The following is a 25,447-nucleotide window of genomic DNA, read 5'->3' on the forward strand; positions in this document are numbered from 1 at the left end:
TGGTGTTGCTGAGGAGCTGTATGTAGATGTGGAGGTGGAGGAAGAGCAGGCCAAGGGTACATTGTTAAGGATTAGAGGTAAAAGTGTGGGGGTGGAAGGAGGAGCTATTGTAGGGATAAGATTGTATAATTGAGAGGGGAACCAAATAGGAACAGTAACAATGACCTGGACAATGGATCAGGGCTTGGGCAGTAGGTGGGTTGGCTTGTTAAGCAAGCAGAAGCAACTTGGACAGCTAGTCTCAATTTTAGTGGTGTAAGTTATTGTGTCGATTTGCTGGAGAATGAGATCCAACCACACAGTGACAGGAGCACAGCATCTTGTCCACAAACTTCACTTTTTATAGAAGTCGGGGAAGATAATATGTCCCTGAAGATTGTGAGATAGCTATGATGTAGATCTGGGGAAGTGAAGACAATTATGTGAATCACTGTGACAACAAGTATCTTGGGAGGAGGATCAGGGGTAGAGGAATGTTGCTCACTCCAACTGCTGGGAGTCCTGCAGATAACTCCTGATAAGTGTTTTGGTGCTTTTACCTAATGTTAAACTTTTAGGCTGAATCCTCAATTAGAAATCAACAAATCTAGATAAAAACATGAGTAATCATTTAAAAATCTTTGTACTCCAGATCATGATAAGCATTCATTCAGCAGCTCAATTGAAATACTAACATCAGTTTGCACTTATAGAGCACCTCATAGAATAGTTCTGCACAAGAGGCTATTTGGCCCATTGAGTTTGTGCCGGCTCTATAGAAGAGCAATTCGGTTAGTTCCTCCTTCTGGCTTTTTTTTCCCTGCAATATTGTCTCCTGCTTCAAGTATTTATCCAATTTCTTTTTGAATGCTGTGACTGAATGAACTTCCACCAACCAATTCCAAAGCATTCCAAATCCAAACGATTCATTGAGTAAAGTTTTTCCTCATGTTGCCTCTGCATCTTTTCCAATCACCTTAATCTTTCAGGAAATGCTGCATTGCCTTAACATAGTAAAGTGTCCAAGGCACCGACAGGAAAGGTATCACCTGTGGACCGCACTGCATGCATTGAGCAATGAAAAAATGGATAAATGAAAAATACTTGACCCATCAACTTGGCGACTATCCGTGTTACATGAACAACACGACTGCAGCAAAAATCAGAAGGGTTTTATCCACTTAAATTCTATATAGTGGAAATGAATCAGTAGTAGTTTGATACGCTGGATCATTTGTTGATTGTATGTATAGCTAACTTGCATTTATAGAGCACCTCTCATAGAATCATAAAGTGTCATTGATCCCTAAAATGCATTGACTTTGTTGCAGACATCATTGTCCAGTTAAATTTGGGTTGAACTTTGTGGAAAAAGCTTTATCATACAAAAATAAGATTTTGATTGACATTAAAATTACAAGGTAATAGATTCAAATAATAGTACAATACAGAAAGAATCCATTCAGTCCATCATACTTGTGCAGACTCTTTGAAAGATCTATCAATTAGTCTCACTCCTCTGATGTTTCCTATAACTCTACAATTTTTGCCCCATAGAAATATAGATGCATAGAAAATAGGAGCAAGAGTAGGCCATTCAGTCCTTCAAGCGTGCTCCACCATTCATTATGATCAGGGCTGATCATTCAACTCAATAGCCAGCTCCTGCTTTCTCCCCATATTCTTTGATCCCTTTCGCCCCAAGAGCTATATCTAACTCCTTCTTAAAAACATACCATGTTTTGGCCTCAACTACTTTCTACCTTCAAGTATCCAGAAACCCCACTGATGAAGCGGACCTCAACAATGCCATGACAAATTTCTGCATTATCATCCTGTTCTTCAACAGTGCAGCAGAACTGGTATATATGTTTTGGCAGTCACTTATCAATTTGAACCTGTACAGTAAGACTTGAGTTATTTTCACACAGTTCTTTTCAATTGGTATTCCTACAGGCCAAGATGACTTAGTTCAACTCTTTCTCACCCTTGACCACCTTGTCTAAATCTTCTGGGAAATACTAAGAACAAAGAAGATTTCGGAGTTAAGGAAGGGCTACAGAATGTTAGCTGTGAACCTCTGATGAACAAAACTGGTGATTATTTTAACACTGCAACCACAATCTTCAAACCAAACAAGAGCCTGGTCATAGTAGCAGCAAAAGTGCAGAAAATAGTTTCTAAGCAGGAGAGTGAATTTATAGAGGGGGTGGGATGCGGGGGGAAGAATACACTAAAATTAGAAGGTTTTATGTTTAAGGTGTCCGCAAACAGATGGACAGGCACTCCCCAATAAATTGAGTGGGAGGAAGATTCCTTTCAAGGGTGGGTTGGCGGTCCACGATCAAAGTGGGTAGGACGCTGTGCAATTTCTTTACTGGTAGGGAGAACGCAACAAACATGAAAGAACAAGTTTGCAGCATATAGTCATCATTTCACGCACGCGAGGTCGGCTAGTTGGAATTGTTCTCCTACCATATACGGTTGCATTTTTCTTATTTCTTGATTAGTTGTTTTCAAATATGGAAAAAAATAAACTCCGACACGTTTTTTAATATTTATGATTGCTGAGATAAATAACTCGTTCAATGTTTTTCAGTTAATTTATTTCTGTTCAACATTATCCTTCACGTTTATTTCCTTCACAAGTTCTATGCTAATCTGTGTAATCGAAGGAAATCCCTTGTTTCTTTGAACTAATCCTTTCCAAATTGTTACAGTAGTATGGTTAGGGTGGGAAGATGATAGATGTAATTACCGTAGAATAAAGTGAGATTAGAGGGCTGGTTGAAGGATTTGTCACCACCTTTGAGGTGCATTTATTTCCAATATTTCTGTGCATGCTTCTACAAATGGCAAAACCTACAAATTCTACTTCACCTAGTCTGCTTACAGCCAGGCTTCCTTCACAATACTCACAGAGAATCCCATAGCATCTGTCACATGACTTGATAATACAGTTTGAAGTGAGCTACCTTAGTGACTGCTCCAGTCAAATTGTTTTGACTCAAAGTAAGATAAATAAAAGATATGCCACAGCCTGCAGTATGATGATACATAACTTGGCTAATGGCATAAACTGTAACCTAATCATCATTTCTAGTGTCCCAATGCAACTCGTCCTTCAAAACCTTCCATTCTAACTATTTCTGCAGATTTCTCCATCAACCATTTGCCTGTTCCATTCGGTGTGAACGTGATCCTGAGGCACATATCCAAAGATTGAACTATCTGGTATATTGGCAATTTGGCTGTTATTTCTTCCCAGACACCTCTTAATCTCATTGGTTGTATGGGATCTGAACATGTCCGATACTAATAAGCTGCATTCTTTGCTTAGACTATTGGATGCCTATTTCCACTTATTATTGATCCACAACTTCACTCCATCCACATCCATCCAACCCATTGTTATGGGCATGCACAAAAACCCCTGCAGGGAACTTGAATTTTGTGTTTCAATATCACCATAGGCTTAAATTTCATTCCATCAGCCATCCAGGCTAGTACCACCATGGAATCATGTCTTCTCATATTGTGTGGTTTTCACTAGACTTGGTTTCGAATCTTTCTGCTCCACAATTTGTTTGCTGGGCATATTGAAATTCATGGACATTTCATCCATGCTGTCAATGTGATAATAGGTACTTGAGTTTTTGCTGCCACCTGATGATGAATCGCTGGAAACTGGCAATTTTGGCATTGGTCTTTTGTAGCCGTTGAGTGATCTTGGTCTTCTGCTACAACACTAGACATTTTCATTCCATAAAGTGGCTACATTAGCTAGCTGAATTCTTTTTTACAGGACTCAGAGTTTGATTTGGCCCACTTAAGTGCGTATGTATGCATTGCATTTTTGGTGTTCCTTCAAGCCCTTATTTACTGCTTGATCCCTTGCACCACTGGGAATACAATGGGGTAGTGGTATTGTTGCTCGACTAGTAATCCAGAAACATAGGGTAATGCTCTGGCGACCAGAGTTCGAATCCTGCCACAGCAGATGGTGGAATAAATAAATAGTGGACAATAAAAGTCTGTAATTAAAAGTCTAATAATGACCATGAAATCATTATCAATTGGTATAAACACCCATCTGGTTCACTAATGCCCTTTAGAGAAGGAAACCTGCCATCCTTAGCTGGTCTGGCCTACATGTGACTCCAGACCACAGCAAGCCACAAACTGCTACTAAGTCACAAAGGAATGAAACTGGCCAGACCACCTGGCATCGACCTAGGCACTGGAAACAATAATGGCAATCACAGCCCTGTCGACCCTGCAAAGTCCTCCTTACTAACATCTCTGGGGATTAGTGCCAAAATTGGGACAGCCCGACAGTCATTCTCACGGAATCATATCCTACAGATAATGCCCCAGACACTACCATTACCATCCCTGGGAGGTGGCAGCACAGTGGTATACAGTCAGGAGGGAGGTTCCCTGGGAGCCCTCTACATCGACTCTGGACCCCACGAAGTCTCATGGCATCTGGCCAAACATGGGCAAGGAAACCTTCTGCTGATTACCATGTACTGCCCTCTCTCAGCTGATGAATCAGTGCTCCTCCACATTGAACACCACTTGGAGAAAGCACTGAGGGTGGCAAGGGTGCAGAATATACTCTGGGCGGGGGACTTCAAAGTCCAAGACTGGCTTGGTAGCACCACTGCTGGCTGAGTCCTAAATGACACAGCTGCTAGACTGGGTCTGTGGCAGATGGTGAGGGAACCAACAAAAGGGAAAAACTTACTTGACCTCATCCTCACTAACCTGCCTGCCGTAGATGCATCTGTCCATGACAGTATCAGTAGGAGTGACCACCGCACAGTCGTTGTGGAGACAAGGTCCTGCCTTTGCATTGAGAATACCCTCCATCATGTTGTGAGGCACTACCTCTGTGCTAAATGTGGTAGATTTCAAACAGATCTAGCAACTCAAGACTGGGCATCCATGAGGCGCAGTGGGTCATCAGCAGCAGCAGCAGAATTGTACTCGATAATAATCTGTAATCTCATGGTCCGGCAAATCCTCCACTCTACCATTACCATCAAGCCAGGGGATCAACCCTGCTTAAGTGAAGAGTGCAGGAGGGCCTGCCAGGAGCAGCACCAGGCATACCTAAAAATGAGGTGTCAACCTGATGAAGCTATAGCACAGGACTACTTGCGTGCCAAACAGCATAAGCAGCAAGTGATAGACAGAGCTAAGCTCTGCAGTCCTGCCACATCCAGTCATGAATGGTGGTGGACAATTAAACAACTTACTGGAGGAGGAGGCTCCACAAATGTCCCCATCCTCAATGATGGAGGAGCCCAGCACATCAGTGCAAAAGATAAGGCAGAAGCATTTGCAACAATCTTCAGCCAAAAGTGCCGAGTGGATGATCCATCTCGGCCTCCTCTGGAGGTCCCCAGCATCACAGATGACAGTCTTCAGCCAATTCGATTCACTCCACATGATATCAAGAAATGGCTGAAGGCACTGAATACTGCAAAGGCTATGGGCCCTGACAACATTTCGGCAATAGTACTGAAGATTTGTGCTCCAGACCTTGCCAAGCTCCTAGCCAAGCTGTTCCAGTACAGCTACAACACTGGCATCTACCCGGCTATGTGGAAAATTGCCCAGCTATGTCCTGTACATAAAAAGCAGGACAAATCCAACCTGGCCAATTACTGCCCCACCAGTCTACTCCTGATCAACAGTAAAGTAATGGAAGGGGTCATCAACAGTGCTATCAAGCAGCACTTGCTTAGCAATAACCTGCTCACTGACGCCCAGTTTGGGTTCCGCCAGGGCCACTCAGCTCCTGACCTCATTACAGCCTTGGTTCAAACATGGACAAAAGAGCTGAACTCCCGAGGTGAGGTGAGAGTGACTGCCCTTGATAACAAGGCAGCATTTGACCCAGTGTGGCATTAAGGAGCCCTAGCAAAACTGGAGTCAATGGAAATCATGGAGAAACCTCTCCACTGGTTGGTGTAATACCTGGCACAAAGGAAGATGGTTGTGGCTGTTGGAGGTCATCACTGCAGGAGTTCCTTTGGGTAGTGTCCTCGGCCCAATTATCTTCAGCTGCTTCATCAATGACCTTCCTTCCATCATAAGGTCAGAAGTGTGGATGTTCGCTGATGATTGTACAATGTTCAGTATCATTCGCGGCTCCTCATACTGCAGCAGTCCATGTCTAAATGCAGCAAGATCCGGACAATATCTAGGCTTGGGTTGACAAGTGGCAAGTAACAATTGCGCCACACAAGTGCCAGGCAATGACAATCTCCAACAAGAGAGAATCCAACCTTAGCCCCTTGATGTTCAATGACATTATCATTGCTGAATCCCCCACTATCAACATCCTGGGGGTTATCATTGACCAGAAACTGTACTGGACTAGCCATATAAATACTGTGGCTACAAGAGCAGGTCAGAGGCTAGGAATCCTGCGATGAGTAACTCACCTCCTGACTCCCCAAAGCCTGTCCATCTTCTACAGGGCACAAGTTAGGAGTGTGATGGAATACTCCCTACTTGCCTGGACGAGCCAGCTCCCATAACACTCAAGAAGCTTGACACCACCCAGGACAAAGAAGTCCGTTTGACTGGCACCACATCCAGAAACATTGACTCCCTCCAACACTGCCGCAAAGCAGCAGCAGTGTGTACCATCTACAGGATGCACTGCAGGAATTCACCAAGACTCCTTCGACAGCACCTTCCAAACCCAAGACAACTAACATCTAGAAGGACAAGGGTAGCAGATAGATGGACAACCACCACCTTCATGTTCCCCTCCAAGTCGCTCACCATCCTGACTTGGAAATATATCGCCGTTCCTTCACTGGTACTGGGTCAAAATCCTGGAACACCCTTCCTAACAGCACTGTGGGTGTACCTACACCACATGGACTGCAATGGTTCAAGAAGGCAGCTCACCACCACCTTCTCAAGGGCAACTAGGGATGGGCAATAAATGTTGGCCCAGCCAGCGAAGCCCACATTCCATGAATGAAAGAAAAAAAAAAACATGGTAATAAAACATGTATCTGTGGTGTGAAAAATTGAGGCTGACAACAAATGTGAGTATAACATGTCGTGGCTGAGAAGCGGGGTCAACTTGAATGTCAAGTATATGCAAATACCTGATCTTTGGGACCGGAAAAATGTGGTCTTATACGATGGGTTGACTTATACGTTGCGATCTATGGTATTTGTCTCTGAATGGCTAAGTATGGACAGTTACAGGTAGAAAACTGAATTTGTGAACCTGTATTTCACCTCTACACATCAATATTCCTACATTGTGCATCAGCAATTCATCATATCTCGAATCACTGTTGACCAGACAAAATCCTACCAGAACAACATGAACAATTGCTGAAGTGAGGACTTTTCTATTTCTGAAAAGATTTGAATCTTAGTTCACTGACAGAGTTCAATGGCAATCAAATGCACAGGTTGGTGAAGATAGTTAAGGTGCCTTACCTGTCACCAGCTCCAGATACGTTCACTATTTCTTCTGTTTCAACAGCAATTGCTGGGTAATGGATAGCACAAATCTTACCAGGTACAATCTTGGAGAAAACAAAAACATTTAAATGTAGGCTTACCATGTGTTAGAGCCTCAGTAGACCATGGTACTGAGTAAAGGGACATACCTCCCAACTTCCACAGATTGAGTTACCAGTCTTGACCATAAGGAAGTGCTGATCAGAGGGTCAGCGCTTCCTCACTTGGAGGATGAGGTAAGCTGGAGACATTGGACCTTTCTAGGTTGAGCACATGCATGGCAATTCCCATCTCAGGTCTTTTCCTCTGTCTCTTGTAAGTAGCTCACTGGCCAGATGTTAATTCAATGTTGTGTTATTGGGTGAACTCAAGAGTGAGTGTTTCAGAGGGAAATCACACCATACATACATACGTACATAATTACGTACGAATTAGGAGCAGGATTAGGCCATGCAGCCCCTCAAGCTTGCTCTGCCATTCAATAAGATCATGGCTGATCTGAAAGGAACCTTAACTCCACATTCCTGCCTACCCCCAATAACCTTTCACCCCCTTATTAATCTATAATCTAACTAGCTTTACCTTAAAAATATTCAAAGGCTCTGCTTCCACTGCCTTTTGAGGAAGAGAGTTTCAAAGACTCACAACCCTCTGAGAAAAAAACATCTCCTCATCTCTGATCCCTAGTTCTAGTTTCTCCCGCAAGAGGAAACATCCTCTCCACATTCACCCTGTCAAGACCCCTCAGGATCTTAAAGGTTTCAATTAAGTTGGCTCTTACTCTTCTAAATTCCAGTGGATACAAGCCTAACCTGTCCAACCTTTCTCATGAGACAACCTGCCCTTTCCTAGTATTCATCTAATAAGCCTTCTCTGAACTGCATTTACATCTTTCTTTAAATAAGGAGACCAGTATTGTACACAATATTCCAAATGTGGTCTCATCAATGCCCTGTATAACTGAAGCATAACCTCCCTACTTTTGTAATCAATTTCCCTCACAATAAATGATAACATTCTATTAGTTTTCCTAACTACCTGCTGCATCTGCATACCAATCTTTTGTGATTCATGCACTAGGGCATCCAGATCCCTCTGAATCTCAGAGCTCTGCAATCCCTCACCATTTAGATAATAAGCTTTTTTATTCTTCCTGCCAAAATGAATGATTTCACATTTGCCCACATTATACTCCATTTGCCAGATCTTTGCCCACTCACTTAACCTATCTATGCCCCTTTGTATCCTCCTCATGTCCTCTTCACAATTTACTTTCCTACCACACTTTGTGTTGTCAGCAAATTTAGCAACCATTCCTTTGGTTCCTTCATCCAAGTCATATATATAAACTTGAGGCCCCAGCACTGATCCTTGTGGCACAGCACTCGATACATTTTGCTAATCAGAAAAAGACCCATTTATGCCAACTCTCTGCTTCCTGGTAGCTAGCCAATCTTCTATCCATGCCAATATGTTACCCTCTACACCCTGAGCTTTTATTTTCTGCAATAACCTTTGATGTGGCACCTTAACAAATGCCTTCTGGAAATCTAAGTACAGTATATCCACCGGTTTCCCTTTATCCACAACACATGTGACTCCTTCAAAGAACTCTAATAAATTGGTTAAACATGATTTCCCTTTTACAAAACCACATTGACTCTGCCTGATTGCCTTGAATTTTTCTAAGTGCCCTGCTAGAACATCTTTAATAATAGATTCTAACATTTTTCCTATGACAGATGTTATTCTAACTGGTCTGTCGTTTTCTGCTTTCTGTCTCCCTCCATTTTTGAAAAAAGGAGTTACACTTGCTACTTTCAAATCCAATGGAACCTTCCCCGAATCTGTCATCTTATGCTGTTCTTTATATTCTTTCCAATCTTCTGACCTGGCACTCATCCTTGCATAATTATATGCTTTGAGAATTAGGGAACATACCTGTGGAGGAGGAAAGATGAATGACAATCTGAGGGGTGGGGAAAGGAACAATTAGAACAGGACTGCCCAAGAAAATTTACACTATCAAATGGATTTGAAGCTCAGTTTTCTGCAGGAAAAATTAAGTATCTGGGCAAGGCTATCAAATAAATATCAATGGCATCAATGAGCTCCTATTGGAGAGGTTAGTAACAAAGCTACAAACATAGTAATGACAAAAAGGAATTCAATTGATTGGCGTGGCAGACCAGATCAATGGTCTGGATGTTTTGTTGCATATCAGACTGTAGGATGTGGTGTATCTGGACTGTGAGAAAGAAAACCCAAATAGAGGTTGAGGCAGTTTTCCAGAATGTTTGTAAATAGGCAGATGTGCCCCAGAGGATAAAGTTCTGAGGACATTTCCATTCATTATGTATAACTCCAGGGGGTTGGGGATGCACTATCATTGAACATATTTAAGGCTGGGATAGTCATATTTTTAGTGTCTCCGGGAAATCAAAGGATATGGGGAGCAGGTGAGAAGGTGGAGTTGAAGCACAAGATCAGCCATGGTCATATTGAATGTCGGAGCAGGCTCGATGGGCCATATGGTATACTCCTGCTCCTATTTCTTATGTTTTTATGTTCTCAGCAATGATTAGGACAGAGGATTGGAGGGGGTGACATTGAAATTTGCAGATGATGCCAAAACAATCAAAATCTAGATCTTATCTCCTGGTGTAGAATATCAAGATAATGATGTGCTAGTATAAAACCTTAAGTGGATTTCTATTAGAGTGTAGTGCAGGGATCCATGCTATTGAAAGGGTGCTGAGACTTAACAGTGGACACAATGCAGATTCACCTGGAAGCAGCCTGGTAAAGGAAATATGAAGAAAAACATGAAAGATTGGATCAGTTTTCAGCTGACCAACACAAATCATCAAGTGGCGTGTGGTGATTGTTGCTTTAAGGCCAGCCTTACTGACTAAGGGTCACGTGGTCAGAACAGTCAATCAACACCGGGAATCTCATAAGGGGGTGGAGTTGTCCTAGCCTGGAGGACTGTATTGTAGCCTTACTCAAAGCAGGCAACTGATCCAACAGCTCTGTAAACGAAATTCATTGTTCAACTAAAGAAGCCTCTTGGTAATACGTTTCTACATCTGGCAGCCTCTCACCCTACAACTGAGAGTACCTCGTTTTGAAGAAGGAAAAAATATATACTTATCAGGAAGCCTCTCTTTGGGAGGATCGACCCATTCTACTCCCCCAAGGAGGACTGTGCTCAATACATCGAAGGCCTCGAGTTTTATTTCCAGGCCAACGAAATAGGGAAGGAGGCAAAGCACCAAACAATTCTCTTGAGCATCTGTGGGAGTCAAACCTACAACCTTATTCGCAGTCTCACAGGCCCAAGCAGGCCTGACTCCAAATCGCTTAGTGAGCTCATGGATTTAGTGAAGGGCTATTTTCATCCCAAACCATCAGACATTGTGCAAAAATTCAAATTTAATATGAGGGTGAAGGCCCCAATTGAATTGATCATGACCTATATTGCTAAGTTGAAGCAATTGTCAGAGCACTGTGATTTTGGAGCGACCTTGAATGACATGCTACAGGATCAGTTAGTTTGTGGCATGCGCAATGATGCCATTCAGCGTCAATTGCTGGCAGAAGTTGATATAAATTTTAAGTGAACAATGGAGATAGCGCTGGCCATGGGAAGCGCTGAAAAAGATTTGCAGGAGTGACAGATCTTGCAAAATGGTGCCATATACCAGTTAGGGTGGGAACCTGCAGCTAGGTATGGTGCCAAAACTGCAGAAGCAGCTGCAAAGCGGGAATCGTTCCCAATCCTCCAGAAATTAAAAAAACATACTGGAGGCAATCAGACAGATCCTGAAGTTGAAATGAGAGTGATGTGGGGGTAACCAAACTCTTGAAACATGTAGATTTAAGGAGGCCGAGTGCTATTACTGTTGCAGGAGAGGCCATTTGATAAAGCAATGCAGAGCTAAGTCCATACTGCCAAGTAACCAGCCAGCAAAGGTGTTAGGAACATGGAATGTGAAAGTGCCTGAAATTGCTGATTCTGGCATTCACTCTCTTTAATCTTAAAGCAGTCAAGCCAAATCCTATTAATGTCACACTCCGTGTAAATGGGAAGCCTCTAGTTATGGAGGTGAATACATGGGCATTAGCCACAGTGATGGGCAAGCGCACATTCCATACCTGAGAGAAGGTACCCAACCCTTAATCCTGGAGAGAACTTCTGCCCAGTTGAAGACTTAAAAGTGAAAGGCATGGCGATTGTACCTGTATGCTATAGGCAGCAGTCAGCCCAGCTCCCAGTAATAATAGTGACGGGGAAGGACCAAACCACCTGGGCCGTGAATGGCTAAAAGAAATCACGTTAAATTGGTCCGAGATTTTTCAAGTGCAAGCTGGAGGACAGATGGAATTGTTTAAAAAAAATACGACAGTGTCTTTCACAACGAATTAGGAAAAATCAAAGGCATGCAAGCCAAGATTTATGCTGATTCAGAGGCAACTCCCTGATTTTTTAAGGCAAGACCAGTACCATGTGCCTTAAGAGAAAAAGTGGACGCTGAGTTAAACAGGTTGGAGGAACTAGGCCTCATACAGCCAGTTCAAATTTTTCAATTTTCAGAATGGGCAGCCCTACTGAAACCAGATGAGACCATGTGCATATGCGGATATTATAAGGTAACAGTTAATCGGGCTGCCAAGTTGGAAAAATATCCAGTTTCAAGAATTGAAGACTTCTACACAAAGCTGGCAGGGGGTCAATCCTACACTAAGTTGGATATGAGCCACGTGTACAAGCAATTCGAGTTAGATAACACATCCTGGGGGTATGTCACAATAAACACACGCAAAGACCTATTGCAGTATACACGTCTACCTTTTGATGTGTTCTCAGCATGTACAATATTTCAAAGGATGATGGAGAGTTTGTTACATGGATTACCATGGGTTACAGTATACCTTGACGATGTCCACATAACTGGATTGACAGAGGCTGTGCATTTAGCAAATTTAAAGGAGGTATTAAAAAGATTTATGGAAGCTGCAGTCAGCCTAAAAAAGGGAAATGCACTTTCCAAACCACTGAAGTTACTTATCTGGGGCACTGTGTAACTCTTTTGAGTACAAACCCGTTTCCATCTGTTTCATAGTTTGCCATTGAGATTTGAACTCTTGACCTTGGGGTTACAAACCCGGTACCATAACCACTTGGCTATTTAGGCCAAGCTGGGGCAGTGTGTAGATGCACATGGATTAAACCCTAAAGAAGAAAAGGTTAAGGGAATAAAGGAGACATCTTCCCCAACAAATGTCACCGAATTCAAATCATTTTTAGGGATGGTATACCATTACGGGTGATTTTTACCCAACTTATTGATTGTACTGGCCCCCTTGCACTTATTGCTGAAGAAACGCCATCGTTGGTCCAGGAGGCAGCCTTTAGAGTGAAACACCTGCTGCACTCCTTAACCTTGTTAGTGAACTTCGACCCCTCTAAAGAGCTGATATTGACCTGTGACACTTCTTCATATGGCGTTGGTGCAGTATTGTTCCATGAAATGGACAATGGCTCGGAGAAGTTATGTATCAAGAGCAAAAAGTTATTCGCAAATCAAGAAGGAGGGACTGTCAATAATTTTCGGAGTTAGAAAATTCCACCAGTACTTACATGGCAGGCACTTTATTATCGCCTCCGATCATAAATCACTTTTGGGCCTTTTCAAAGAAGAAAGAATTCAGCGATGGGCATTAATTCTGTCCGCCCACGAACACACTTTCAAATAGCGACCTGGGAAATACATAGCGAACGTGGATGCTCTTAGCTGCTTAGCCTTGCAAGAAAGCATCTTGTGTACTCCTTTACCCCAAGAAATCATCCTTGCATTGAGTTTTTTAAACAAATAGCCCGAATATGCAAAGCAGATCAGGAACTGAACCAATCGAGATCCGCTTCTGTCTGAAGTGAGAGTCCAAATACTTACAGGATAGTTAAGTGAGCCAGTTTCTGAGGAAATGAAACAATTTGTTACCCACAAATACAAATTGAGTTGGCAGGATGGCATCATACTCTGGGGAGCAAGAGTAGTCATTCCTGTACCAGGCAGGGAACTGCTCCTAACTGAATTACACAGCACACATACCGGTATTTCTAAAATAAAAATGCTCGCCAGGAGTTGTGTGTGATGGCCTGGTACAGATGCAGAAATTGAGAAGTTAGTCAAGCACTGTCAACTGCAACAAAAGTTGCCAGCCACAGCCCCACTACACCCATGGGAATGGCCTGACCAACCACGGGTGCGGATCCATATAGACTATTGAGGGTCCATTCTGAGGCACAATGTTTTTGTTCATAATAGACGCACACTCAAAATGGATGGAGATTTCTGAGGTGAAGTCACCTACCATGGAAAGGTTATGCCAATGCTTTTCGACTCACAGATTGCCCAAAGTCACTGTATCAGACAATGGAGGGGCATTTACAAGTGCTGAATTTCAGAACTTCAATCTAAACAGCATTGAACATATCTGAATTGCACCTTATCACGCAGCATCAAACGAACTAGCTGAGAGTCGTCCAAACTTTCAAGTCAGGACTAAAAAAATTTTGGGAAGACCCTTGGAAACTAAAATCTCACGCTTCCTTCTTAGCTACTGCACAACTCCACATGCAACAGGAGTTCCACCAGCAGAACTGCTTATGAAGCATCTTCTCAAAACAAGACTGAGCCTCATATTTCCCAATTTGGCAAGGAGGGTAGAGAAGAACCAAGGTAATCAGAAAACAAGCAAGAATTTGCATAGTAGATCCCAGAAGTTTACAGTAGATGAAGCCATATATGTAAGAAACTTTGGTAGCGGTTCAAGTTGGATCGCAGGTATTATTGTCTGTGAGACTCAGCATCCACCTTCATATCAAGTGGACATGGAAGGCTGGACTGTTCATAAACACATAGATCATCTGAGGAGCAGGGAGACGCTTCCACAGTCAGCGTTGCTACTAAGGAATGTTATCGAAGCCGTAAGCACTGAAGTACCAGATCATCCTGTTATAGACATAACTGATGTCTCTACTGAATCAAATAGTGATGATCTGCCTGTGCCAGTTCCTGTTAGTGTTGATCCTGTGGGAGACCCTCAGGCTATACAATTGCGCCGCTCTACCCAGAACAGAAAACCCCCACAATGACTTGATTTGTAATTACTGGACCTAAGTGTATAATCTGAATTCATGATAAAGTGCCAGTGTGATTATTTCTAAGATTTTTGATATTGATTTTTAATCACCTGTATAAAGTAATTTGTGTAAATAAGGAATGTAAAACAAAGAATTAAAGGGGGAGGATGTGATGATTGTTGCTTTAAAACCAGCCTTACAGAATGAGGGTCACATGGTCAGAACAGCCAATCAACACCGAGCGTGGGGAATCTCATAAGGAGGAGGAGTTTTCCTATCCTGGGGGAGTGTATTGTGGCTTTGCTCTGTAAGTAAAGTTCATTGTTCAGCTAAAGAAAGCTCTGGGTACTACACATCTACAGGTGCAACAGAAGTGCTTATATTTATGAAAGGATAGGATACTGTAGATAGAAGCAGAGTAGTTGAGGGGGCAAGAATGAAGGTCAATAGCTACAAGATTGAATGATGAGAAACTTCTTCACACAGAGTTAAGGCTGTGGAACTGAATTGCAGGGCTTGAATTTGAGGTAAAATCTGTCAATATTTAAGATTAGATTGGATAGGTGGATGCAGGAAAAGGGATTGAGGATATAGGAACAAGGTGGGTAAATGTAATTCAAGCTATTCACTGTGTTGAGGGAAATGTTAGCAGAGTGGTAGGGCTAAATGGCCTGTTTCTGTGTTTTAACTTCTATGTATTTTCAAGGCAACACCCAATTCCCAATATGCTGCAATGGCCAAGGACACAGCAAAGATTGAGGAGTTACTGTGTGGGAATTATTGGCCTGTGGCAGCACATCACAATGCGATATATATTGGGTTACCTGACCTGCCTCATACCTCATAGTGATTGTTCACAAGTGACTGGTGGCCTTGCACCAGGATGCTTGTTCATCTTGTTGGCAAAACAACATGTGGAATGTTTGAGAAGGAACTAAAATTAATGTCAATATTCCGTGAATCAACAAACAGACGCTGTAGACGGATCATTCACCAATAAGCGAACATTCCAATTTCATTGCTAACCTTAGGGGCTTTCTTTGGTTGAAGAGAAATAGTTCCTTCTTCACTTTTACCACATAGAATCACACCTTGTTGACCCAAGGTTACAATCACACATTTCAAGTGTTTCAACAGTGGCCGTGACATGTCCAGCGCAACACCAATGACATCATCCATCACTGAGGGCAACTCTGTACAGTTGAGGAAAATTGGAAGATAACTTTACAGACATTAAAGGAAAGTTCAAACTAAGAGTGGATGCTGAGCGTAGCAGCTCATAGATCCAACTAATGGCAGAAAGCTATGTCCATTCATACTGGCAAGGCACCATACCCAACACTCTCTGCATCTGTTTGAATAAAATAACAAATTACATTTACTTTTGTCTCCTGTCACCAGCTCTGATAACTGTGTGCTGCATTCAAATACAACAGTTAATAACAAGCAGACAAAGCAGCAGCCATGTTAGATTATCCACGAGTTTAAGATTCAAAGTCCAAGAACAGGACAAAAATTTCCAGAGCGACCCTAGAGGGGTTCTGAATGCCTGAAATGTACACTGATCTCTGTGGTTTCAGCAACCACAGGAATGGAAAGGAGACTTGGGAAGGCTGTCAACCTCCCCCCAGGATTTGACGGACTGGAGTGAGGTGATGTTTGTCAAGGAGGGGAGGAAGAGGCTGCTCTCTTTAACCAAGTAGGCATGGATGGAAGCAGCTGAGGAAGTGAGCAACAGAGATATAGCTCCTCCGATGGGCAAAAGTGCACCAAGGGGATCCAGGACCTCAGGAGGGCGGTTGTGGCGAGTGGCATAACACTGTCAGGTGCCAAGCCCCACACTCTAACTCTCCCAGCATTCTCCTTCCCAGCACTCCTAAGAACAAAACAGCTTGCAGCTTTGCTCTTTCTCTTCAGGGATCTCCTACCCCCATCCAAACAGCCAACTGACCCTCACCCTATTGTCCTCCCGCAACTTTGCCTTATATCACCCTTCATAAATGCTGTTATTCCTTTCTATTCACACAAGCCATTGCCAACACTCATACCCTCTGTTTTCTCTCCTTTCAGAAGAGAATGCATAACCTCAGAGAGGGAGAGATCCAGTGTGGTCCTCTAGACAGACACACTGCTGGTCAGTGGCAATCTGCTCCACTGGGAAGGAAATCTATCTCCAGGAGGCCACATGTCAGCAACAATTTGCCATGAATTCCTAAGCCTCCTGAGACACTGGTGCTCACACATGTTGGCAGAACTGATCCTTGGTCTGCACACCCTGTGTTGGGGGTCTCTGTGGCCCTTCCCTCTGCCCTTTGGAGCAGTGTGTGACTGAGAAGACAGCTGCTGCTGGAGTTGGCATTGCTATTGTTACTTCTGATGCTGTTGGTGTTGCTACTCTTCTTGTCCCTCATCAGGAGTGCAAACCAGAGCTGCATAAGCTGCTCCCATCCTGCAGTGAAGACTGATAGCAGGGAAGTGCAGATCAAGTTGAGTGAAGTCCAAGATATAAGTGACCTGACTTCCAAGAAGTTGGAAAACACCTGTCAAGCAGCAAGAGCGCTTTAAGCACCAGCCTTTCACCCAGGCAGGGTTGCAGTTGTTCAGTTTCAATGTTTGAAGCCTTCCCAGCCTGTCAGTTTCACTGAAGAAGCACTCTTCAGTGTACGCACCACTGTGTACGCACCTGGTTGATTCTGACTAGTTCCGCATAGCTTGAGAAACCCAACCATTGGCTGTTAAAGCCAGAATGCTGGGTTAAATTCACAGTTAATTGGGGATTTAAATATTTTAATTACTTGCCCAACAGCTCCACAGTTCATCAGCAAACCTGTGCAGGTTAAATCTGGAATTGGGTGGTTTTATATCGGGTTTCTGACTCTGCACCATTTAATCTTCTGCTTGTACCTGAGCCCAACTCCCCTTGGTAGTTAAAATTCTGCCCTTTATCTACATTGGCTCAAACCTGCTGGTACTGGTAATCCGAGCACCTCATTCATTGACCGTAGCTCCATCAGATTGGGTGATGTGTATGCCAGGCTTTTCCAACTATCTGACTTGAATGGTTTGCAAGCCGAGATACTGTTTGTCGGTTCGAACAACACTACAAACAAGACAATGGATAAAAAATGTGAAGTTTTCTTGAACATGCTATGGCTTTAGCAGCAAAATTCTAAATATTGCTTCTGCTGCCTATAGGACATCAGCCTTTCTGTGCAGAAGGTAAAATGAATATCATTGCTATCCCTGCTTTGATAAAACCAGCAGTGAATAAACTCTGTGCTCTCAGCACCTGGTTATGTTACACTGTAAAGAAACCAAAGGTTGGCCTTTACATGTGGGGGTGTGTTGTACTGATTCACTACAAAATAACCTGGAAGTGCAGTGGTCTTAGCTATAAGTGAACAGTGGAACCACATCACATTGTGTAATCATCATCAACTGGTCCACTGGGGAAGCAGAACTACTATTTTGTTTGGTTTGAAATACTGAGTTAATGATGTAAAATTTTACTTGATTCCATTATGTGCCTGGTACAGTCCATTACCTGGTATTCCATGTTCTTCTGCGAGGCTGCAGACATAATTGATGGTTGACGTGGGGATATTTCCATCTAGACACACCAATGAGGCTGACTGGAGTTGCTCCTTGAACTTAGAAACCTACAAATAACAAGCAGCCCAGAAATACAGAGAGGATCAGAATGGGGGTGCCAGGAGAACAAACTCTGTGGGAAAGAGAGGAGATAGAGTCGCTATCTCACAAAAACTATATCAATTCTTCCTAATATTGGGTGTTTGATCAGTGTTAGGGACAGTAATACATATCATTTAATCCTGATTTCAATCCAACCCAAGTGGCAGGAACGGGTGGTTTGGCTCAGACACCCATTGTACACCATGTTCTATTTAATTCCCCATTGACTTCAATGGACACCATAGGTCAAAAGCCAAAGATGGGACCATCAGCTTTGTATGATTTAATACCACATCATGCACTTGCCAAGAAAGCTCTTGAGGGAGAAATAGATTAGTTGATTTCTCTATTTTTGTGTATAGTTTCTGAAACTTAAGGCCCACCACAGTCAGTTCAGTAAGTGACAGGGGACTGTGGGTGAGGAGCTTGGTCTCTCTTACATATTGCTCTGTTATTTGACAGTGAATGTCCATGTCTCCAAGGCCCAGGCTTAACTCTCCATTCGCTGTGATCACTGCACAGTACACAGCTGTGCTATGTCCTGGTAACATTACCACAGCACTGGTATCCTAGAAAGAAGGAGAACTGTTTTAGCACCATACAAAACAATCAATAACACATGGTATGTTCTTCCACAATCACATGTAGTGGTACCATATAGGCCAACAACATCATCAGCTTGTATTTACACAGTATCTTAAATGCAAAAAAACTCAAGGTGCTTCACAGGGGCACTGTAAAACAAAATATGACTGTCAGCCACATAAGCAGTTATTAGAGCAGATGATCAAAAGCTTGATTGAAGAGGCCGGTTTTAAGGTGTGTCTTAAAGGAAGAAAGAGAGGTGGAGAGGTTTAGGGAGGGAATTCTAGAGCTTAGGGACCAGGCAGCTAAACATATATGGTGGAATAGATAAAATCGAGGATGCTCAAAAGGCCAGAAATAAATGAGCACAGATATCTTGGAAGGTTGTAAGGCTGGAGAAGATGACAGGGAGGGGCAATGCCATGGAGGGATTTGAAAACAAGGAAAATGAAGATGGCGCATGAGGGGACATTTTCAACTTAAAGTCAGAGTGTGAAACTGATGCTGTGAGTCGGTCACCTGCGGATTGCTTTCAATGGAAAGGAAGATGAGGTGATTTTTGTAACTGCTGCCCAACATGCAACACTAGTTTTAGGCTCCATTGGTACTAGATTGGGCATATAATTGATGCAAAAACAGAAAATGCTGGAAAAACTCAGCAGGTCTAACAGCATCTGTAGAGAGAAAGGCAGAGTTAACATTTCGAGTCCGTATGACTCTTCTTCAGAGCTAAGGAGAGGTAAAAATGTGATGAAATTTATACTGTTAAGGAGAGTGGAGCAGGTGAAGCTGGATAGGCAGTCAGCGATAGGTGGGGGCAAAGGAGAGATTGCCAAAGATGTCATGAATGAAAGGACAAAGGCGTGTTAATGATAGTGGTACTGGTTAAAGGAGGTGCTGATGGTAGCAATAAGGCCTGTAAGCAGAATGTGATAATAGCAGGTCAAGGATAAGCACTCAGGAAAGAACAATGTGAACAAATGACAGATGGCCCATCTTGGCACATCAGAGCAGACACTAAATTAGGGGATAGGGGATAACCAGCCTTATTGCACAGTGGATGTGTACGGATAAAGTACTTCCTGTTGGGACATATAAGGCTAAAGCAAGACTAGTAGCTTTGGGTTTCCAAGAGAGTCTGGGTGATCACAATGTTAGAATGGATTCCCCTACTTCAAGAAAAGTGATCTTGAAGATTTTCTTTGCTCTCTTAGCCACATATTATTGGGAATGTAAGTTGATTGATATAAAAGCTGCATTTTGCAGGGTGAAAATTTTCAAAGAGAAGGGTTTCAGAAACCACCTAAAGAAGCAGGTGATGCAAATGTGTTTATGGATTAAATGATGCATCGAGAGTATGGTATTTCTTGGTTAGGTCTGTCTTGCTGAAAGCGGACCCAGCAATGTTTTATTGGTATCACAAAGAAACTACCAAGCATCTTTGTATTGCACATTGATGATTTTCTATGGGGAGGTTCTATGAGCAATTTGTTATTGATGAGATAAAAGGGGGATTTAAGATTGGAAATCAGGCTTTGGGAGTCTTTAAATATATATGGTTAGACATTAATCAGACTAGTCAGGAGTAATCTTGAATCAACAATCATACCTATAAAGTGTTAATCATATCCTAATGAATTGGGCCAGGTCCTCACAGAAAGATGATCTTGCATCCAAGGAAGAAACAGACCAGCTACGAAGTTTGATTGGACAGTTAAACTGGCTGTGCGCACTCAGACAAGGCCCGATGCCAGTTATAATGTATTGAAATTAAGTACTATGATGAAACGCACTACAGCTGAGCAGGTTCAGAAGGCAAATAAAATTTTTTAAAAATTAATTTTAGAGAAATGCACACTCAAGTTTCCTGCCTTGGGTGACACAAAAGATATGAAATTTGTCCTTTTTAGTGATGCTTTCCATGCCAATCTTCAGATGGATATTCGAGTATGGCTGGAATTATCCTATTCTTGGTGGGGAAAAATGGAAAGTGTTGTCTGTTGGTCTAGGAAGCTGAGAATATTGAAAAGGGTAGTTAAAAGCGCCCTAGCTGCACAAACACTGGTGCTGGTAGATGGGATGGGTACGGGATTGTATTTATTTAACATTCTGAAGGAAATCCTATACAAGGGGCACTCTCAGAAAATTTTGCCCATTTTGCTTTGTAGATAGCTGTTCTCTTTGGAATAATATTCATTCAACTACCTTTTAAGATCTTGCTTGCTAGTTTCCTCCTTAGAGCCTGGAGGACCTCAGCTCTTTTTAACAATGGCGCTGGTACCAATATGGACCACAACCGCTGGCTCTGCAGCTCCCCCACCCCTGCCTCCCCCACAGCGTGCTCTGCAGCTACTCAATGAAATCCTTGACCTTGGCACCAGACCATCCTGGATTCGCACCTGCAGTTAGAGAAACATCTGTCTGTTCCTTTACCTATCGAATCCCATATCGCTATTGCTTTTCCAATCTTCCTCCTGCCCCTGTGTACTGTAGACTAGGTTCTAGCTGCACACTCCAGAGGAACTCTCACCTGTATTCAGAACGGAATATTATTTAGAGAGTGGGATGCACTCGGGGGGACTCCTACACTACCTGCCTGGTCCTTCTTGACTGCCTGGTGGGCACCCATTTCCTCGCTACCTGCATACCCTTAAGCTGTGGAATAACAATATGTATAAACATGCTATCCATGAAACTGTCATTCTCGTGGATGTGCTGGAGTGACACCTGTTGCTGATGCTCAAACTCCGAAGTTTGGAGCTGGAGCTCCTCAAACAGGTGACATGTTCTTCAAACTCCAGGACAGGAGAGGTGTCCAGGATTTGCGACATGATGTGCACACCATGGATTTGACCTGCTCTCCCACGTCTCTCTTTATTAGACAATAAAACTTAGTACGTAAATAAAACTCACCAATCAGCTGCTTCTCCTAGGCTCCCATCATTTTGTTTTATAGCCAGGTTAACTGAAATATTTTTAATTCACTGAAAAATTCAGACTTTAGTTTTATTCTACCTAATTATTTAATTTGTCTCCGTGATCTGATTGATTAATTGAGCAGAGATTTTAGTTATATGGTAAATTGTTAAATTGAATTTAGTTTTTATACTAATCAATCAAGTTGTATTTCATAGTTGATTAATTTAGATTAAACTAAAAGGTTACCACTGTACTCACCCCAAGTGATTCCTTGTTATGTGATGTCACTTCACTACTTATCTTCACCTCTCTCTCACTGCTCTGATGCCAGTCTGCTTCACAGTTATCTTGACCTGCTTCACGTTGCTCCTGGTCCCGGGTTGTTTCACACTGCTCTGATCCTGTCTGTTTCCAAGTCAGTGGGAATCGGGAAAACTCTCTGCTGGCTGGAGTCCTACCTAGCACGAAGGAAGATGGTTGTGGTTGTTAGCGGCTGATCACCTTAGGAGATCACTGCAGGAATTCCTCAGAGTAGTATCCTAGGTCCAACTATCTTCAACTACTTCGTCAATCATCTTTCCTCCATTATAAGGTCAGAAGTGGGGATGTTTTCTGATAATTGCAGTGTTCATTCATAATTCCCCAGAGAATGAAGCAATCCTTGCCTGCATGCAGCAAGAGCTGGACAATGTTCAGGCCTGGTGTTACAGACAGGAGAGAGAGGCAAAACTGAACTCCTTTATTCTCTCGCCGTCTGTCTGTGAGCGGAGGTGTTTTATGTTTTAAAAATAAGCTGTCGTGATTATTCCAAAAAACCCTTTGTTCATGTATTCAAATTTTTAAAAGTGACTCGCAGCAAACTCTCAGGAATAAATCAGAAGTTCATTTACTCACACATTCAAACCTAGGGGGTGTTCACAACCTCACACACACCCAATATACAGTAAGGGTGAAAGAAAAGAGAGGGTTTTACAACTATGAATAACTTAACAGTAAAGAGAACCACAGAAAAAGGTATCAGTTCACCTGATTTCCAAAGTCCAGAAAGTACAAATCCAGAGGGGATTCCCTCACAGAGAAGTTCTAACTCAAGACTGGTTCCTGGCGGAAGGCAAAAGTGCAGAATTCTTTTAAACATGATGGCAGTGCAGTGAGATGAGGCAAAGACATGGTCTGCTTGGCAGGCAGTGGCCAGTGGCTTCCAGGTAAAAACGCTTTGAAGAGGCTCCAACTTGTAGGCTGCTTTGTCAGCCAGGAGTCCCTTGACCTCTGCCACCTAGAGTGAATATTAAAAAATTCCAAAGGGGAAGGAGGTGAGGTGGCTCGTTAATAAAGGATGGATCAGTACAGTGAGAAAAGATCTTAATTCAGAAGATCAAGATGTAGAATCAGTTTGGGTGGAGATAAGAAACAGTAAAGGAAAGAAGTCACCGGTGAGAGTAGTTTATAGAACCCTTAACAGTGGCTCTACAGTAGGACAGAGACTACATCAAGAAATAATGGGGCCTTGCAAGAAAGATCCTGTGATGACTTTAACCTTCACATCGATTGGACAAATCAAATTGGCAAAGGTAGCCTGGAGGATGAGTTCATGGAGTGTATTCAGGATAGTTCCTTAGAACAATACATTTGGGAACCTAGCAGGGACCAGGCATCTTTGGACTTAGTAATATGTATTGAGACAGAATTAATTAAAGAGCTCAGAGTAAAGGGTCCTTTAGGCAAGAGTGATCATAAAATGAAAGAGTTTCACATTCAATTTGAGAGTGAGAAATGTGGGTCCATAACTAATGTCTTAGATTTAAATAAAGGCAATTACAATGCTAAAGTTGACTGGGTAAATAGGTTAAAAAGTAGAGGAGCAGTGGCAGACGTTTAAGGAGATATTTCATAACTCTCAACAAAGAATCGGCTGCAGAGATATTGGATGCCTTCCAAAATTATCTAGATTCTGGGAAGGTCCCAGAAGATTGGAAAACCACAAATGTTCAAGGAAGGAGGGGGACAGAAAGTCAGAAACTATAGGCCAGTTAGCCTAATGTCTATCATCAGGAAAATGCTAGAATCTGTTATTAAAGAGGTAATGGCAGGACATTTAGAAAATCATAATACAATCAGGCGTTATTAATATGGTTTTGAGAAAGGTAAATCATGAGAACTTATGGTGTTGGGGGTGATATACTGGCATGGATAGAAAATGGGCTATCTAGCAGGAAACAGTCAGGATAAATGGGTCTTTTTCAGGCCAGCAAACTGTAACTAGTGGAGTGCTTCAGGGAGCAGCGCCAGGGCCTCAATTATTTACAACTTATGCTAATGACTTGAATGAAGGGACCGACTGTATTGTAGCCAAATTTGTTGACAATACAAAGATAGGTAGGAAAGCAGGTTGTGAGGAGGATACAAAGAGTCTGCAAAGGGATGAAGATAGGTTAAGTGAGTGGGCAGATGGATTATAATATGGGCAAATGTAAGATTGTCCACTTTGGCAGGAAGAATAAAAAAAGCAGAATATTATTCAAATGGAGAGAGACTGCAGAATTCTGCATTACAGAGGGTTCTGGGTATGTATTGTACATGAATCATAAAAAGTCAGCATGCAGGTACAGTAAATAATTAGAACAGCAAAAAGAATGTCGGCCTTTATTGCAAGGGGGATGGAGTATAAAAGTAAGTAAGTTTTGCTACAACTTTACGGGGCATTAGTGAGACCACTTAGAGTACTATGTACGGTTTTGGTCACCTTACTTAAGGATGGACATGTTTGTAATTGAAGCAGTTCAGAGAAGGTTCACTAGGCTGATTCCTGGGATGACATGTTTGCCTTATAAGGAAAGGTTGAGCAGTTGGGCCTATACTCATTGAAGCTTAGAATAATGAGTGCTGATCTTTTTGAAACACATAAGGCTTTGAGGGGCTTAACATTGTAGGTCCTGAGGACATTTCCTCTCGTGGATGAATCTAGAAGTAGGAAGCACCGTTTCAACATAAGGGGTTTCCCATTTAAGACAGAGATGAGGAGGAATTTCTTCTCTCAAGAGGGTTATTAGTTTTTGGAATCCTCTTCCCTAGAGAACAGTGAGGCTGCGTCCATGAATATATTCAAGGCTGAGTTAGACAGATTTTTGACTGACAAGAGTTATGGGGGCGTAGGAAAGAAAGTGGAGTTAAGGCCACAATCGGATCAGACCTTGTCTGAATGGGGGAGTAGAATCAAGGGGCCACATGTTCTATTTCTTATATAATAAATTCACAGATATGGACAGCTGGACTGGTCCCTTAAAACATTCCTGTTTCAGGAGGCATTAAGCATGAGATGGTTCTGCTCAGTGGATTAAACCAATCCAGATGTCAATTGGCAGTTGGAACATCACAGACAAAGGCCAACATAGCCACACTGTAAGTGGGAGGCCATGAAATGTGAGGAAAATGTATTCAGCCCACAGGAGTGCTGAGATGTAGGCTTAGCTCAGCCTCTCTCACACATTTTGTCCTATCCACTCCATTGTGAACAGGTGTCAAGGAATGCCTGCTTGTCTGCAGAGTGGGTAAAGGTAGAATTCCCTTGCTATGCTTTCATGCCATCTAGTGGAGGATTTCAGGCTGGCATTTCCA

At 42.6% G+C, this 25,447-nt stretch overlaps 1 protein-coding gene across 2 annotated transcripts in view; it reads right to left on the reverse strand.

Moving 5' to 3' along the window:
- The window catches only part of zgc:136858 (uncharacterized protein LOC678543 homolog), a 101,145-nt gene that overhangs the window by 14,617 nt on the left and 61,081 nt on the right, over window positions 1–25,447 (reverse strand). Inside the window, exons 14-19 of one of the 2 annotated variants that reach the window (XR_005946485.1) lie at window positions 18,769–18,897; window positions 18,180–18,294; window positions 17,598–17,735; window positions 15,662–15,828; window positions 13,130–13,249; window positions 7,529–7,550 (exon numbers count right to left, since the gene is read on the reverse strand). Coding sequence is in view for 1 of the 2 variants with exons in the window: in XM_041216219.1 (XP_041072153.1) it covers window positions 7,462–7,550; window positions 15,662–15,828; window positions 17,598–17,735; window positions 18,180–18,294; window positions 18,769–18,897 (638 nt within the window). In the remaining variant the exon portion in view is untranslated. Of the gene's footprint in view, window positions 1–7,461; window positions 7,551–13,129; window positions 13,250–15,661; window positions 15,829–17,597; window positions 17,736–18,179; window positions 18,295–18,768; window positions 18,898–25,447 lie in introns of those variants that run through there. The other variant, XM_041216219.1, reaches the window with a different exon arrangement.

The sequence above is a fragment of the Carcharodon carcharias genome, chromosome 21 (genome assembly GCF_017639515.1).
Source record: "Carcharodon carcharias isolate sCarCar2 chromosome 21, sCarCar2.pri, whole genome shotgun sequence".
Classification (NCBI taxonomy): Eukaryota; Metazoa; Chordata; class Chondrichthyes; order Lamniformes; family Lamnidae; genus Carcharodon; species Carcharodon carcharias.